An 18,834-nucleotide genomic window follows, 5' to 3' on the forward strand; every position below is an offset into this window, starting at 1 on the left:
TTTATACTTTATCACCTACAAAAAAAAAAAAAAGGACGTTTTGACTTTTCTATCATCTGTGATATACAAGAATCAATCATACATCAGCTAACCCCAAACATTCATCAACAGAAAAATAGATATTGTGTAGTAGATCCATACGGTGGCATAGTACACAGCATGAACATCATAAACTACAACTACACACACAAGGTTAAGCCAAAACTAATGAGCCAGACCCAAATGAACACAATCCATGTTTCTGCTTATAAAGAGTTCCAAATAGGCAAAGTTAATCCATGAGGTTAGAAGTCACATTATCATTAACCATTCTGAACACAAAGTAGAGGCAGCCATCAGGAAGGGAGAGTCACGAGGGAATATTTAGAGGCTGATGGGATTCTGTTTGTCTGTGTTGGTTACACAGATGTGTTCATGGAGATAATTCATTCATATACTTTTCTGTATGTTAAAATTTAATAGTTATAAATGAATTCAGAGTCAAAAGGAAGATTTTATAGTTTTTTTTTTCAAAAACATGTGAACAGCCTCATCTAATGGAGAACAGCAACCAAAACTCAGAACTAAATACAAATACCATACTGTCATTACTACACAAGAATAAATGATCTAAGCGTACAACTTAAGAAATCAGAAAATAAAACAAGCCAAAGGAAAATAGAAATAATACAAAGAAAAGTAGGATGAATCAATCAAAAAAAGTGACTGAATAAATCTAACAGCTGATTCTTTGAAAAATAAAATATACAAACCTCTGGCAAGATAATCAAGGGAAAAAATACATAACAAATAAAAATGAAAATGAGGGGAAATACAGGTCCAAAAATAGATAATTCTTATGCTAAAATATCTTAAAGACATAAGGACAAATTCATAGGAAAACATAAATTACCAAAACTTACCCAAAAGACACAGAAAATGTACATTTAAAATGCCCCCCCCCCCAAAGAAAAAGGTTTGGTTCAGCCAATTTTATAGTTAAGTTCTATTAAGAATAGATTATTCCTGGGGCCTCTGGGTGGCTCAGTCGGTTGAGCATCCGACTTCGGCTCAGGTCATGATCTCATGATTCAGGAGTTCGAGCCCCACGTTGGGCTCTGTGCTGACGGCTCGGGACCTGGAGCCTGCTTCAGATTCTCTGTCTCCCTCTCTCTCTGCTCCTCCCCTGCTCACACTCTGTCTCTTTCTCAAAAATAAAGATTTAAAAAATTAAAAAAAAAGAATAGACCATTCCTATACAACTTTGAAAATGTAAGTAAAATATAAGTAAAATAACAACCTAGTAACTGCTAATGAAAAAAAACTATGTGGTACTTACCAAGACATGTCTTGCCAATCTCCAGTAAGATAAAAATATGGCCATGAGATACAGTCTTTTGTAAGTAACTCATAGAATTTAAGGGTAATTTTTTATATTATACTTTTCACTTTAAGTTCTAAATTTAGAATTCCTACTTATCATGAGGTTCCACTAATGAGCAGCATCAAGCAAACTAGGTTCTACCTGTAGCTCTGGTTCTTGGCCCTCATTGCCTCTTCAACTAACCCAGTCTATTTCCCTTCTAGCCTTTAGCAATATATACTTCACTCCCCAGAATCTGCCAAATAAAAATTCTTAAGAATTTAAGGATGAGCTTCAGACTGCCAGTTTTAAAACACCTCCCATGGAAGTTTCTCTCTCTTCTTTCATTCCTATTTTATCATTGAGTGCCATTTTTCCAAAGACATACAACCCCATCCATGTCCTCTTGTAGTAAGTTAGTTAAGTACAAAGGCTTCTGACCTGTAAAAACTTAGCATTCAAAAAGTATTTCATCTGGTCAAGAAAACTGAAATCAACAGAATGAAATCTCCCCTGCTTATATAAAACTCAGAGAAATAACCCCAAAACATGAAGGACTTCTCCTTGGAATAGAGCCTGGAAGATATCCGAGATGAACAAAATACAAAGAAGTCTTGGAAGTAAGACAAGTCTGCTCCCAGTAGCCAGTTTTTAGGGCAGAGAGCTGCCCAATAAGCTGCTCATTCAGCTCATTTGGAAATGAAACATAAGCAAGAGAACATGGGTACATAAGATAACTACACAATCTCAACACAAACGAGAGATCAATCCTTACATCTAAGGAAAACAGAGTTTAAATTAAAAAGGTCCAAACAAGGCGGGGAAAAAGACCTTGAAATAAGAATACTTCAGAGCCTCGAAGAAAGAAAAGCAGAATTCGTATCCAAAATTAAGAACATGAGATTAAAGAAAAGAAAGTTGTGATAAGCAACTGTGAAACAAAGCTAATGCATAAATCAGTGAAATGTAAAATAGAACTGAGGCACTCTCCCAGAAGACAGCACATAAAATAAAAAATCAGAAGTGCAGAAAAAAAAAGAGACATGAAAAACAGATCCAGAAACTATTATTCTGAATATAAGGGAAGCCAGATAAAACAAAGGAGAAATTATCTGAAGAAATAACAGCCAAGAATGTCCAAAGTTTAGGACAAGAGTCCTTACACTAAAAGTGCTCACTCAGCACTAAATAAGGTAAATAAAACCCCACACCTACCCTATTAGAAAACTCTGAAAAACAAAAAGAAAAAGAAAACCTTAAAAATTATTAACAGAAAAGAATAAGAAATGAGACTGATATTAGATCTCTCATATCTGTGGGCACACAAAAATAGTGGAAAAGTAACTACAAACCTCTGGGGAAAAAGCACAATGACTTTAACATTTCCCATCAAAGCAGTTCTGAAACAGTACCAAACATGGCAGCCTTTCTCAATCAAGACTCTAAGTGCCTGGAAGATAGGTACTATGTCTTGTTCACTAATGACTACACCAGCTATAAGCTAGACAACTTCATAAATACCTGACAAGTATTCACTTCAGAGAAATTTAGAAAACCTTCTGTTACTCTCAGGTTTCTGTATAATCCTCTCTCCTCTCTATTGCCCAGTTCTATCAAAGCATTTCACAAGCCACTAAGGAAAAAAGAAGAAGAAAAAAAAAAATCAATATTCATAAAGCTGGCTAAGAATTCAAATTGCAATTTAGAATTCTATCCTACATTAACAAGCGGCAATGTATATACCAAGACAGTTGTAATAAATTTAGTGAGAATTAAGTGACATATTTTTTTCAACGTTTATTTATTTTTGGGACAGAGAGAGACAGAGCATGAACAGGGGAGGGGCAGAGAGAGAGGGAGACACAGAATCGGAAACAGGCTCCAGGCTCTGAGCCATCAGCCCAGAGCCTGACGCGGGGCTCGAACTCACAGACCGCGAGATCGTGACCTGGCTGAAGTCGGACGCTTAACCGACTGCGCCACCCAGGCGCCCCAAGTGACATATTTTTTAAGTTATACCTTTATATTCACTGAGGAGAAAGGATCTTCATTTACAGACTATTTCACAGGCTGTCAAAACACAGGTAACTGTTTACTCTTTTTTCTTTTGTATAGTGGTATAAAAATTATTCACCAGCATAAGGACAAATCAATACAAATAAAGGTATTTATTTCTAGACTAGAACTGACAGTTCTGAAATAAATCTTATTACATACATCATGGTCAACTGATTTTCAATAAAGGTGCTAGGGCAATTCATCAAGGAAAGAGTCTTCAGCAAATGGAACTCAAAAAACAGGATATCCATTTGCACAAGAATGAGATATCAACTTCCCACCATACATAAAAATTAACTAAAAATAGATTAGAGACCTAAATTTAAGAGTTAAAATTATGAAGCTCTTAAAATATAGGATTAAATATTTGTGACCTAGGATGAGGCAACTGTTTCACATGTAAGATACACACACACACACACACACACACACACACACACACACACACAAAATTAAACTACATCAAAATTAAAACCTCTTGTGTTACAAAACAGTAACATCAAGAAAGTGAAGACAACTCACAAAATGAAAGAAAATATCTGCAAATTATCTGAAAAAGGACTTACATCCAGAACATGTAACTTACACACTTGTAACTGAACCATCAAAAGACAAACCATTTAAAACACAGGCAAAGGGGGCACCTGGGTTGAGTGTCCAACTCAGCTCAGGTCATGATCTCGCTATTTGTGAGCCTCATGTGGGGCTCACTGCTGTCAGCACAGAGCCAGCTTCAGATCTTCTGTCTCCCTCTCTCTCTGCCCCTCCCCTACCCACACGCACACATGCACTCTCGCTCTCTCTCAAAAATAAACATTTAAAAAAAAAGATTAGAGTTAAAAAAAATAAAACACAGGCAAAGAATTTGAACAGACGTTTCTCCAAAGAAGATATACAAGCCAATAAATACATGAAAAGATGATCATCACTAGTCATTAGGTAATTACAAACAACAACTACAATGAGATACCATTTTACATTTAGGATGACTATAATCAAAGACATTTGAATAAAAAGACTGGCATGGAGGTGGAGAAATTCGAACTCTCTTACATTGCTGGTCAGAAGAGAAAATGGTGCCAAGCAGTTTGGCAGTTCCACAAAATGCTGTTTAACAAAGAGTTACTACATGACCAAGTAAACCACTCATAATCAAAAGAAATGAAAACTGGTCTGCACAACAACTTCTCCCTGAATGTTCATGGTAGGTAACATTATTATAACAGCCTCAAGATGGAAACTAATCAAATGTTTATCAACAGATGAACAGATTAACATAATATGGTATGTCCATAGAGCTGAATATTCAGCCATAAAAAGGAATGAAGTACTGACATATACTACAACATGAATAAACCCAGAAAATATATTATGCTAAGTAAAAGAAACCAATCACAAAAAATTACTTACTGTATGATTCCATTTATATCAAATGTCCAGAATAGGCAAAGGGATAATATAGAAAGTAGATAAATGGTTGCCTAGAGCTGGAGGTGGGAAAGGTAAAAGGAGTGACTGCTCAGGAATACGTTTCTTTCAGGAAGGAAGAAAATAATCTAAAATTAGACTGTGATAATGGCTGTACAATCTTGTGAATATAATAAAGACGATTTAATCAAATACTTTAAACAGATGAATTGTACAATAAATGAGCATCTCAAATAAAGCTGCTAAAAAAACTATACACACAATGATACACTAAACACTACTCACCCAAATGTGAACCTCCCTTACCTACCAACAGGATTACAGCATTTCTCTTCTGTCTTACCTTTTAAGGGCATCTTTGAGTTCAGGCACGGAACGAATACACTGAACTGTGGCATTCATGTAACAAGTGTTACCAAGGTTTGTCAATCCACATGGCAATTCCATCTGATAAAGAAAAGGATTAATTCATTTTTATAAAATGACATAGCATGTATAAAATCCCTAAAATTTACACTTTGAAGTACAATTTACCAACTCATACCAATTTATATTCCACCTTCACCCGGAAGTAACAATGTCTTATATCCCACAATAGAAATGTGTACTTGCAACATGCTGACTAATATTGTGTTTTTAACTCCCTTCTTGAAAATAATAAGAGAACAATCCTATCCGTCTTGCCCACCTTTGCAGGCTTATCATTAGAATGGGGTAACAAAGTATACATAGAAACACTTAAAAAAAAAAAAATAACACTATAAAAATGCTCAATGATAAAAAAAATAACATTTGACAAGTTTGTGTTAACCAGTTTTTTTAAAACAATATTGCAATTTAGGATACATTGTATGTATTTTCAACAAGGAAAATTTTAAGAATTTGAACAATCCAGCATTTAAACTACTTATCGTCTTTAAGCCTGTTTTCCCATAAAATAATAGCAGTTAGCATAACACTTATTAAAGATACTATTGACTTTGCATTGAATTACCCAATTATACAAGGACTCCTCAAGCCAGTTTCAAAAATAAAACCTTTTACTACTAAAAACATGCATCTTAATATTAACAATTAAATCTTTAAAACATTTAGATGCTACTTTCTGAAAGGCATCCTAGTAACTGTAGCAATCAAATATATAAAACGTGGTATGTCTTACCGCAGATGCTAACTGTTCTTCAGTCATGTCTTCTACAAAGACAGTCTTAGCTGAGGGCTCCTCAGGAAGAGCATCTGCTGACCCCATCATTAGGAGAGTCATTCCCTATTTTTAAAACAAAAAAATTTAATTTCATAAAGATGCTCAAATGATGTGTATATCCAATAAAAGAAAACAGGTACAAAAAAAAAAAAAAAAACACATACTGCATGCTTGTATTTGCCAGAAAAGGTAAATCTACAGAGACACCAAGTAGACTAGTGGTTGCTAGGGCTAAAAGGTAGAAAGAGGGAGTGACTTTTAACACACACCCATTTTTTCCAAGGGTGATGGAATGTTCTAAAATTAGACTGTAGTGAAAGTTACACAACTCTCATCAATATACTAAAAATTACTGAGTTATTAAAAAAAAAAAATTCTGAGCTGGCTGCTTCAGACCAGAGGTCACCTGCTTATCTGCAAAGGGGAGTGAAGAAACCAGAATGGTGGAACATCTGTATCTTAATTGTGGTGGTGGTTACAGGGCTCTATAAAATTAACCAAATTCAAACTGTACACTAAAATTTTACAGGTGAATTTTAATCCATATCAATCAATTATGCCTCAATGAAGCTAGGGGAAAAATAAACACTGTCATAAAGACAGGTGAGAATGGGGGCACCTGGGTGGCTCAGTTGGTTAAACGCCCAACTTCGGCTCAGGTCATGATCTCACTGTCCATAAGTTCAAACCCTGCATTCAGCTCTGTGCTGAAAGCTCAGAGCCTGGAGCCTGCTTCAGAGGCTGTGTCTCCCTCTCTCTCTGGCCCTCCCCCGCTCACACTGTCTCTCTCTCTCTCTCTCTCTCTCTCTCTCTCTCTCTCTCTCTCAAAAATAAACATTAAGACAGGTGAGAATGTTTACAATACTGGAGTGGACGGAATTCTTGAAATGCTCATTTAGTGGAATCATTTCTCCCCATAACAAACTAAGCACAGGTAAGATTCTTTCTGTAAATGTCTATTTCTAACTGTAACAATTATTTACATTTGAATAGAATTATTTTGAGAGCATCAAACCCTCCATTATTAAAAATCATCAAACACATAAGTTAGTTCAAAATATCCAATTTTATAATTCTACATCGTCAGCCTAAGGGAACATTTATATTCAATAATATGTAACATTCCATACAATAAGAACAATATCCCCTCAAATCTCGTAATCCTGAAATGTGAACAATGTCTTACTACAGAAGACATGAGTGCATAAGAAGAGTAGGGAGATTTTAAGAAAAAAAAAAAAAGAAAAAAAAAAAGAAAAAAAAAAAGAAAAAAAAAAGAAAAAAAAAAGAAAAAAAAAAAAGAAAAAAAAAAGAAAAAAAAAAGAAAAAAAAAAAAAAAAAAAAAAAAGAAAAAAAAAAAAGAAAAAAAAAAAAAAAAGGAAGGCACCTGAGTGGCTCAGTCGGTTGGGCATCCGACTTCAGCTCAGGTCATGATCTCACGGTTTGTGAGTTCAAGCCCCGCGTTGGGCTCTGTGCTGACAGCTCAGAGTCTGGAGCCTCCTTCAGATTCTGTGTCTCCTTCTCTCTCTGCCCCTCCCCAACTTGTGCTGTCTCTCTAGGTCTCTCAAAAAATAAATAAATGTAAAAAAAAAAATTTTTTTTTTAAAAAAAAGCCAGAAGTAGAAGTTAGAAAAAAAGAAGATGAATATTTCTACATGAGGATTAAAATTAGAAAATTAATAAGGCTGGGGCACCTAGCTGGCTCAGTCAGTGGAGCATGCAACTCTTGATCTCGGGACTGTGAGTTTGAGACCCATGTTGGGTATGTAAGTTAAAAATAAAGCCTTTAAGAAAATTAATAAAGTTGGGAATGCAAGCTTGTGCAGCCACTTTGGAAAACAGTATGGAGGTTCCTCAAAAAACTAAAAACAGAACTACCCTACAACACAGCAATTGCATTACTAGGCATTTATCCAAGGGATACAGGTGTGCTGTATCAAAGGGACACATGCACCCCCATGTTTATAGCAGCACTATCAACAATAGCCAAAGTATGGAAAGAGCCCAAATGTCCATCAACGGATGAATGGATAAAGAAGATGTGGTGTGTGTGTGTGTGTGTGTGTGTGTACACACACACACACACACACACACACACACACACACACACAAAATGGAGTATTACTCAGCAATCGGAAAGAATGAAATCTTGCCATTTGCAACTACGTGGATGGAACTAGAGGGTATTATGCTAAGTGCAATTAGTCAGAGAAAGACAAAAATCATATGACTTCACTCAGATGAGGACTTTAAGAGACAAAACAGGTGAACATAAGAGAAGGGAAACAAAAATAATATAAAAACAGGGAGGGGGATAAAACATAAGAGACTCATAAATATGGAGAACAAACTGAGGGTTACTGGAGGGATTTTGGGAGGGGGGATGGGCTAAATGGGGAAGGGGCACTAAGGAATCTACTCCTGAAATCATTGTTGCACTATATGCTAACTAATTTGGATGTAAATTAAAAAAAATAAAAAATAAACTTAAAAGAAATACAAAGAAAGAAAATTAATAAAGTTAACAAACTCAGTCTTCATAGTACCTATGTTGAACTCCAATAACCTAAACTCCATCACCTGTTATTTTTAACTTAAGCTTTCTGTAAGATAATGGCCAAGCAATACTAAACCATCACTAAAGAATCTTTTTCCAAAGACAACTATCCTAAGAAAACCAAATACTTAAAGAATATACTTGCAATAATTTTAGAAATATAATGGAAAAGAAAAAAATATTTAAAAAAGTAAACCTAACAAGATATATGTACTACTTTAATTTAAAAAAAAAAACCTATAAAGCTTTAGAGATACAAAAACAAAAACAAAAACCATACCTAAATAATAAACTGAAGGTAATGATTGATGTAGAGAACAAAGTTAAAAAGAAATATAGAAAAAAATTAAAATTGCTTACAATTTATAGCCCACTGACAAGTACCCGAGACAGTAAGAGGAACCTTCCTCAAGGAGCTTATTAGCTGCCTCAGTGTTTATACATTGCTATAGGCAAAAGGCAACCTTAGCTTGACATTAGCCTGACCTCCAGGATCCTATAAAGAAATTCCTTCGTAATCTTCCTTTCTCTCTACCCCCCTCCCAAGCTATATGTTAGCAATCATCTTCCAAGCGTGTAGCCCACTGATATACATCTCAAGAGTCTCATGACCAAGTTTTACTAGACAGTAGTGAAAAACCTTATCCTAACAGCCCCTTACGGTCCTAGAAGCCTTGCTTCCAAATTCCTTAGAGACTTATACTATCCCTAAACCCCTCGCAACTTCAAAGTATATATCTGTCACTCCTCACCATCTCAGTGCAGCTCTCTCTGCCCACAGATCTTGCCCTGTGCTTTAATAAAACCACCCCTTCTGTATCAAAGACATGTAAAGAATTCATTCATGACCTATCACTCCTGAACCCCAACATTTTCACAGCACTATCCAATTTCTAAACTGGAAACAGTACTGTAAAGATGTGATTCCAAATTATTTCTTTCTGAAACTTTACAAAAGGATTCATTCATGTAGCAAGTTTATACACATAATAGGTAAGAAATTTCTAAAGAATAAAGACTAAAGAAAATAGATTATGCAAAGAATGTTGAGGAAAACTAAACAATAATTTAGAAAAAAAAAAATCAGTTCTCACCTCATGGTATGCCATACCCGAAATGAATTACAAAGTAAAGATGCAAAAAATGAAATAATTACACAAACATATAAGTGAATCCAAAATATATCTTGCTTTCCTGGAAGATTTTCTAAAATTGACATAAAAGATGAAAGAACTAATGTCACTGACTGCAAAAATCTTGAAAACTTCCAAGTTTAAATTACCAGTCAAAATTTAAAAGGAAAAACTAGAAAAAAAAATTACACTATAAAAAAGCACCTAAAAAAAAATCAGTAAGGCAAACACACAATAAAAAAAATTGGGCAAAAGAGATAAATGTTAAACAAGCAAAAGGCTTAAAATAAATTAATAATAAATTAAGCTAGAAAAAGCATACATTAAAACCAAAGTAAGGGCCCCTGAGTGGTTCAGTCAGTTAAGCGTCCAACTCTTGATTTTGTCTCAGATCATGATCTCACAGTTTGTGAGACGGAGCCCCACTTTGGGCTCTGTGCTGACAGCGCAGAGTCAACTTGGGGTTTTCTTTCTCTCTCTCTTTCTCTCTCTTTCCCTCCCTCCCTCTATCCCTCCCCTGCGCATGCTGTCTCTTTCTCAAAACAAATAAATTTTTAAAAAAGTAAAAGAAGGAAATGAAGCAAAGAAGTGAAAACATTAAAATAAGTGAACAAGCAAAGTTGATTCTTCTGTGGAGGCGGGGTTATCAATGAAATTGACACAAACCTCTGGGTAGATAATGAAAAAAGTGAGAGAAACCACAATTTGCCAATACAAGAGAAAAAAAAGAGAGAGAGAGAGAGAGAGAGAGAGAGAGAGAGAGAGAGAAAATAGCACTACAAACCCTAGAATTAAAGGATATTAAGAGTATATTATGCCAATCAAGTCAACAATTTAAACTGTAAATTAAATGGACCAATTCCTTAAAAAATACTAATTGCCAAAACTCATGTAAAAGAAAATTTACCATCTGAACAGTCCCATATTTATTAAATACACTAAATCTTAACTAAAAGTCTTCCCACAAAGAAAGCTCCAAGCTTCACTAGAGAATTCTATGAAACGTGTAAAAAATCTTTCAGAAAAGAATTTCTTCAAACTAATGGTGAACATCTGTAAAACAACTCCAGCCAAGACTGGAGATTTTTCTCCTAAGATTCAGGGAAAAAGCAATGATGTCTACTATCAACCACTTCTACTCAACACTGCTGAAAATCCTAACCAGTGAAATAAAGCAAAGAAAAAAAGAGAAATAAAAGGGGAAATTGAAAAGGAAAAAATAAAACCATTCTTATTTGCAACATGACTGTATACCAACCTACATTATCCTAAACCCCAATATGTAAAAATCAGCAAAATCACAGGACACAAGATCCATGTACAATAATTAATTCTACCTCTATATATTAGCAATAAGCTGAAAGATGACATTTGAAAAACACCTTTATGATAGCATCAAACCATGAAATACTTACTGACATTTAACAAAACATGTATAAGACCCTATATTGAAAATATAAAACACTGTTTTGAGAAATTTTAAGATCTAAATAATGGAGAGGTATATACCTTGCTTGTAAACTAGAAGACTTGATATTAAGATGTCCCAATTTGAGGGGTGCCTGGGTAGCTCAGTCAGTGAAGCATCTGACTCTTGATTTTGGCTCAGGTCATGGTCCCACTGTTAATGGGAATTCTCTCTCACCCTCTCTCTCACCCCTCCCCACTCTCTCTCTCAAAATAATAAGCTTAAAAAAAAAAAAGTCCCAATTTGATATATAGTATCAACGTAATTCCAATCAAACTCCCAGCAGACTCTTAGAAAATAAGCTGAATCTAAAAAGTGCAAAGGACATGCAAAGATCTTAGAATAGCCAATAGTTTTGAAAAAGAAGAACAATATTACTGGATTTCATGTCTTGAATAATCAAGACTGTGGGAAGTGAATATTGGTATAAAGGTACATATACACACACCAACAGAATAGAATCCAGAAACAGACTTACATGTGCTCTCACCAGTGAACACTCATATGGGAAAAAAAAATAAACCGCCAACCATTAGTTAACAACAAACACAAGAGTTTGCTCAAAACAGACGATATACCTAAATATAAAAGCTAAAACTTGTAAAAGTTTTAGAAAACAGAAGTCTCTTGTGACCTTGACACATGCAAAGACTTCTTAGATGGGACACAAAGAGTCAAAACCATAAAAGAAACTGATAAATTATACTTCAACAAAATTTAAAACTACTCAACAAAACATGTTAAGATAAAAGACTAAAAAACACAAACTAGGAGAAAATATCACAGCACATGTATCTCACAAAAGACTTGATTCCAATATACATAAAGAATATACAAAATGCAAAGAGATTTAAAAAGGGGGGGGGCGCCTGAGTGGCTCAGTCAGTTGGACGTCTGACTTTGGCTCAGGTCATGATCCCACATCATGAGTTCAAGCCTCCCATCAGGCTCTGTGCTGACAGCTCAGAGCCTGAAGCCTGCTTCAGATTCTGTGTCTCCCTCTCTCTCTGCCGCTCACCCACTCAAGCTCTGTCACTGTCTCTCAAAAATGAATAAACATTAAAAAAAATTTTTTTAAAGAATATACAAAATGCAATTAAGAAAATAATCCAACTAAAAATAGGTCAAGATTTGAACAGATGTTTCACAAACAGAAGATAAACAAGTTGCCCATAAGCTCATGAAATCTGTTCAATATCATTAGTCATCACATAAATGTAAACTAAAACCACAAGAAAGCATCACTATACACCCACCACAAAGGTGAAAAGAAAAATGACTGACAACAATCAAATGCTGTGATGATGCAGAACAACTGGATCCATCATACATTGTTCACAGGAATGTACGATGGTACAACCACCACTATGGAAAGTATTTGGCAGTTTCTTACAAAGTTAAATATATAGCTTAACCACATGATCCAGCAATTTCACTCTTAGGTATTTACTCAAGGAAAATGAAAATATGCATCACTCGTAGGTATTTACTCAAGGAAAATGAAGGTTCACTGCAGTTTTGTTCATAATAGTCAAAAAGTATAAACACAAATATCCATCAAGAGAGGAAAAGATACAGGGCACCTGGGTGGCTGTGTCGGTTAGGGGTCCAACTCTTGGTTTCACCTCAAGTCATGATCTCACAGTTCCTGAGATAGAGCCCCGCATTAGGCTCTGTGCTGAGTGTGGAACCTGCCCGGGATCCTCTCTCTCCCTCTCTGCCCTCCCTCATACACATGCACCCTCTCTCTCTCAAAATAAATGAACATTTAAAAAAAAGAGAGAAAGATGGATACACACACACACACACACACACACACACACACACACACACACACACACACAAATCCAAGGAACCAAAACTGTATAATGGGCAAAGCTACCCAATATATGTTTAACTGTAGTCTCAAAAAAGGAGAGGGGCACCTGGGTGGCTCAGTTGGTTGAGCGTCTCTTATTTCAGCTGGGGTCATGATCTCAGTTTATGGGTTCGAGCCCTACATGGGGCTCCTCCACGGTGACAGTGGGAAACCTGCTTGAGATTCTGTCTCTCTCACTCTCTCTCTCAAAATAAATAAGCATTAAAAAAAGAAAAAGAGTGAAGGAAGGGCACACAGAAAACATACTTAAAGAAACAGCTGAAACTTTTCCAAATGTAATAAAAACTAAAAACCCACAAATTCAATAAGCTCAAACAGAACATAAAGAAAACCTCTCCAAAACACGTAATTGCTGAAAAGCAACAATGAGAAAAATCTCAAAAGCATCAGGAAAACTAGAACCATTACATGCAAAGGAACAAAAGAATGACACCAACTATGCAAATCAGAAAAGTTTTCATGTACTGAAAAAGTGTTAATCTAGAATTCTATACCTATCAAAAATGTCTTTCAAAATGAAGGTGACATAAAGAAAGAGCTCTTCAGAAAAACAAAATGAGCTATGAGAAAAATTCATAGATATGCTCTGCAAGAAATGTAGAGGTTCTTCAGGCAGGAGAAAATGGTATCTGCTGGAAATTTATATTTGGATCCAAGGGAAAGAATGACAAAAATGGTAAATATGACTTTTATACATTTTCAACCTCTTTAAATGATAACTATTTAAAGCAAAAATAGGAATCAAGTATAAGATTTCTAACATGTAGAAATAAATTGTATGACAATAGCAGCAAAGACCAGAAAAATGGAAGTATACTATCAGAAAAATCTTACATTATACTTGAAGTCATTTGTTATTTAAGGCAGATAAGTTAAAGATATGTAATATAAACCCTAGAGCAGCAGTTCAAAAACATCATCTTAGGACTCTTTATACTAAGAGGCAGCAAACTTTTCCTATTAAGGGCTATACAATAAATATTGTAGGCTTTCTGGGCCATACACAGCCCATACAACAAGGGTCAATGAATTTCAGAGGACCGAAATAATATTGGTATGTTATGGGACTGTAACAGAATCAAATTAGAAATGAATAACACAAATATACTAGAAAAAGGCCCAAATAACTGGAGATGAAACAACATAGTTCTAAACAATCAGTCAAAAAAAACAGAAATAAGAAAATATTTAACTGCATAATAAAAACATAGTATACCAAAAGTTGTGGATACAACCACAAGTAATTAAAGATAAATAATTTTAAGTGTCTACATGAACAAAGAAGATATAAAAAAAAGTCCATGATTTAAGCACACACCTTAAAAAGCAATAAAATGAAGCAATGTAAATCCAAGGTAGGAAAAATGGAAATAATTTAAAAAGTAGGTATCGGGGCGCCTGGGTGGCGCAGTCGGTTAAGCGTCCGACTTCAGCCAGGTCACGATCTCGCGGTCCGTGAGTTCGAGCCCCGCGTCAGGCTCTGGGCTGATGGCTCGGAGCCTGGAGCCTGTTTCCGATTCTGTGTCTCCCTCTCTCTCTGCCCCTCCCCCGTTCATGCTCTGTCTCTCTGTCCCAAAAATAAATAAAAACATTGAAAAAAAAATTTTTTTAAAAAGTAGGTATCAATAAAATAGAAAATAGGTAATATATCAACAAAGTCAAAAATTGAAAAGATTAACTGATAAATCCTTAGCAACACTAACCACCCTCCCCCCCAAAAAAGCAAAGACACATTAGTATCAGGAATGAAGAGGGGGAATATCAACAAATAAAGACAAATACAAAAGAATAATTAATGATTATTCTGGCAATGACTATTATGCCAATAAATTCCATGTATTTAAACAAATTTTCTCGAAGAGAAAAATCACCAAAATGGACATAAAAAAGAGAAAATCTAAATACCCTGTATCTATTAAAGAGACTGAGTATTAATCAAATTCCAACATAGAAAATCCAGGTCCAGATAATTTATCCATGAATTCTATCAAGTACTTACAGAAATAATACTAATCTTACACAAACTCATTTAGAAAAGAAAGGGGAGGGAATACATCCCCAAATAAAAATACTAATATTCCTCATGAACATATATATGAATATCCTTTTTAAAAAAATGAAGGACGCCTGGATGGCTCTGTTGGTTGAGCATCCAACATGAGCTCAGGTCATGATCTCATGGTCTGTGAGTTTGAGGCCGGAGTCAGGCTTTGTGCTAACAGCTCAGAGCTGGAGCTGCTTCAGGTTCTGTATCTCCCTCTCTCTCCGCTCCCCTCCCACTTGCGCTCTCTCTCAAAAATAAACATTAAAAAAATAGTAGTAATTTAAAAATGAGAAAATAAAATCCAGCAATATATAAATGAGATAAATACATGATTTAATGGATTTGTCCTGTTCTCCAAGTGTTTGTCAACCCCTCTAAAATTCTTTCACAGAGTCAACACAATCAAAGCTGTTTTCATAATACCAAGGAAGTTACTGTCCCTTGTTCATTGTGCAGACACTTGCACTAATAGTGCAAAAAATTTTAATAGTTTAACACATATCAAAGTAATGACATCAAATGAACTGGTAAAAATGATTATTAAATCTCAACCTTTGAGTACATTCCTTTTTCATATTCTGTGCTATGGAATGGAAAGCATCCAATAAAAAAAATTAAAAAAAAAAAAAAAACTTAACTTCTGGCAACCAAGATCTCCTTCAGGAGGTGAATAAACTCCTGAAAATGGACTATTATTCATCGCCAAAAAGAACTTAACTATCAAAGCCATGAAAAGACATGAAGGAAACTTAAATGTAGATTACTAAGTGAAAGAAGTCAATCTGAAAAGTCCACATACTGTAGGATTCCAATATGGGACATTCTGGAAAAAGGCCAAACCATGAGACAATGAAAATATCAATGGTTATCAGAGGGTTGAAGGGAAGAAGGGATCAGGCACAGCATACAGAATTTGGGAGGGGGGGGGGGGACAGTAAAACTATTCTGTAATGATACCATATTAGGGAATACATGTCATTATACATTTGTCCAAACACACAGGATGTGCAAAACCAAGAGTGAAACCTAATGTAAACCATGGATTTGGGTACCAATGATGTGTCAATGCATGCTGATCAATTACAACAAATGTGCCAAATTATGTGTAGGGGATGTTGGTAATGGAGAAGGCTCTGCATGTGTAAGGAGGAGGATATGTGGGAAAGCTTTGTATCTTCCACTTAGTTTTTGCTATGAACCTAAAACTGTTCTAAAAAACAAAATCTACTTAAAAAATAAAATCAATGAAAACAACACATCTGCATACCAAAGTATGATTATTTTCTTCAGGATAAGCTTTCATAAACGTCTGAGTTGCAAACTAGTTCTAGCAACTAGTTCGTTGCTTTCTTTTTAATTTTTTTTAATGTTTATTTTTGAGAGAGAGAGAGAGACAGAAAGAGACAGAGAGGAGGGGGGAGGGGCAGAGAGGGAGGGAGACACAGATTCCAAAGCAGGCTCTAGACTCTGAGCTGTCAGCACATAGCCCGATGCAGGGCTGGAACTCATGAACCGTGAGATCATAACCTGAGCCAAAGTTGGATGGTTAACCGACTGAGCCACCCAGGCACCCCTGGAGTAGTTGCTTTTGTAATGAAATACCATTTTTACTTATAACTACAAATTATGGGTTTTTATACTTGACTATTTAGCCAATATTTTCTCAAAAATAAATGAAGTGAGCTTGATGCCTTAGGAAAAACTGACTATAGTTGATGACAAAATTAGAGCTTCTGAGTGAAAATTAGAATGTTACATCTGTCACTAGGTACTTGGCAGCTCTATGTACTGTTGAGGTTGGTAGTGATATTAATGAATGCCATTTTTTGGTATTGTATATTAAAATACATTAACATATGTAAGATCTAAAAAACTTAGGAAACGAGTATTTTCCCAATGACCAATACATGATGTTACAAAATCATGCACAAGAATTAAGATCCATTGTAAGTGCAAAACAGACAAATAGATATTTATGTTGGAAAGGTCACTGATGTGGTTTCTACCACAAACTAACCAATTATAAACTATCACATGTTAAGTTCTGGTGTACTAGGAAAGAAGAATGTTCACAATTTTATCTTAAAAGACCACTCCCTTTTCCCACTATTTGACTATGTGAGGCCAGATTTCTTATAAATACTTCAACCAAAACAACATATCACAACATACTGAATGCAGAAACAAATATGAGAGTTCAATTATCTTCTAATTAAGCTAGCTTTTAAAGAGATTTGCAAAAACATAGAACACTGCCAGTCATTTCATGTATTTTTTGGAAAACATTAAAAAACAATTAACATGTAATGCGTCTGTTATTGTTATTTCTAAATAGTTTAATTTCAGTTTTAATTTCTTTTTTTTTTTTTTTTAAATATGCGATACAGTATTTTTTTTTTTAAACTTTTTTTTTTTCAACGTTTATTTATTTTTGGGACAGAGAGAGACAGAGCATGAACGGGGGAGGGGCAGAGAGAGAGGGAGACACAGAATCGGAAACAGGCTCCAGGCTCTGAGCCATCAGCCCAGAGCCTGACGCGGGGCTCGAACTCACGGACCACGAGATCGTGACCTGGCTGAAGTCGGACGCTTAACCGACTGCGCCACCCAGGCGCCCCTCAGTTTTAATTTCTAATATATCAATAGATATAACTCACATATATAAAACTCTTTGGGGTTTAGAAATAATAATAGAGTATAAATGGGGTCACAAACACCAAAAAGTATGAAAGCCACACATCCCAGGAATGCCAGGTTTAACAATTAAAAATCAAGAAGACTAACCAGATTATCAGAATAAAGTAGGAAAGTCATATGACCTTTTTAATAACCACAAAAAGCACTTAACAAAATTCAACAGCCATTCATAATTTAAAAGGTCTTCATGAAATGAGTGAGCTAGGATAAAACAAAGATGCCCATTTTCATCACTTTCTATTCAACAATGTGTTAGAAGTCAATAAAAAGAAATGTGTTAGAAGGCAATAAAAAGAAACAAATCTTAAAGACTGGAAAGGAAGAAGTAAAAATAACTCTATTTGCAGAAAACATGCATATGTACATAAAAAGCCCCAAGGGGATCTAGAAAGTAACTACTCAAAGTATTAAGTGAATTTAGTAAGGTCAGGATAAAAATAAACCGATCTACTCATGAACTAGAAAACAAAATTTTTTTTAAATATCATTTTCAACAGCCAAGAAACACTACATTCCAAGAATCTAACAAAAACCATGAAGATCTCTATCTACACAGAGAAGCTACACAATTCTAAGAGAATATAAAGGCCTAAATAGAGTACATCATAGTTAAGCATTTTAATACTCAATAGGAAGATGCCCATTCTCCCCAAAATGAACTACAGAACCAATACAATCTCAAAATTCCAGGAGTCCGTTTGTAAAAATTAACAGACTTATTCTAAAATTATAAGAAAATGCAAAGAAGCTAAAATATTCTGGCAGAGGTTGGAGAACTTAATCTCATTTCAAGACTTAGAAATTTTAGTAACTAAGTTGTAATCAAATGTATCAATGACACAGGAGTCCAAAAATAAAACTCCAAGTGATTTTCAAGAAAGACTCCAAGATGAGTCAACGGGAAAAGGAAAGTATTTTCAACAGATAGTGCTGGAACATATACATACATATATATGGAAAAAGGCATTTAGAATGTATTTTGGTATAATAATTAAGAAATTGCATTATAATAAGTGTTATGATA

General features: G+C 35.0%; 1 protein-coding gene across 2 annotated transcripts in view; it reads right to left on the minus strand.

Moving 5' to 3' along the window:
* The window catches only part of USP14 (ubiquitin specific peptidase 14), a 52,909-nt gene that overhangs the window by 22,068 nt on the left and 12,007 nt on the right, over positions 1-18,834 (minus strand). For both annotated transcript variants that reach the window (XM_045041739.1, XM_003995057.6), the window contains exons 4-5: positions 5,991-6,095; positions 5,172-5,275 (exon numbers count right to left, since the gene is read on the minus strand). In XM_045041739.1, the coding sequence (XP_044897674.1) occupies positions 5,172-5,275; positions 5,991-6,095 (209 nt within the window). The remainder of the gene's footprint in view (positions 1-5,171; positions 5,276-5,990; positions 6,096-18,834) is intronic.

The sequence above is a fragment of the Felis catus genome, chromosome D3 (assembly GCF_018350175.1).
Source record: "Felis catus isolate Fca126 chromosome D3, F.catus_Fca126_mat1.0, whole genome shotgun sequence".
In the NCBI taxonomy this organism is placed as follows: domain Eukaryota; kingdom Metazoa; phylum Chordata; class Mammalia; order Carnivora; family Felidae; genus Felis; species Felis catus.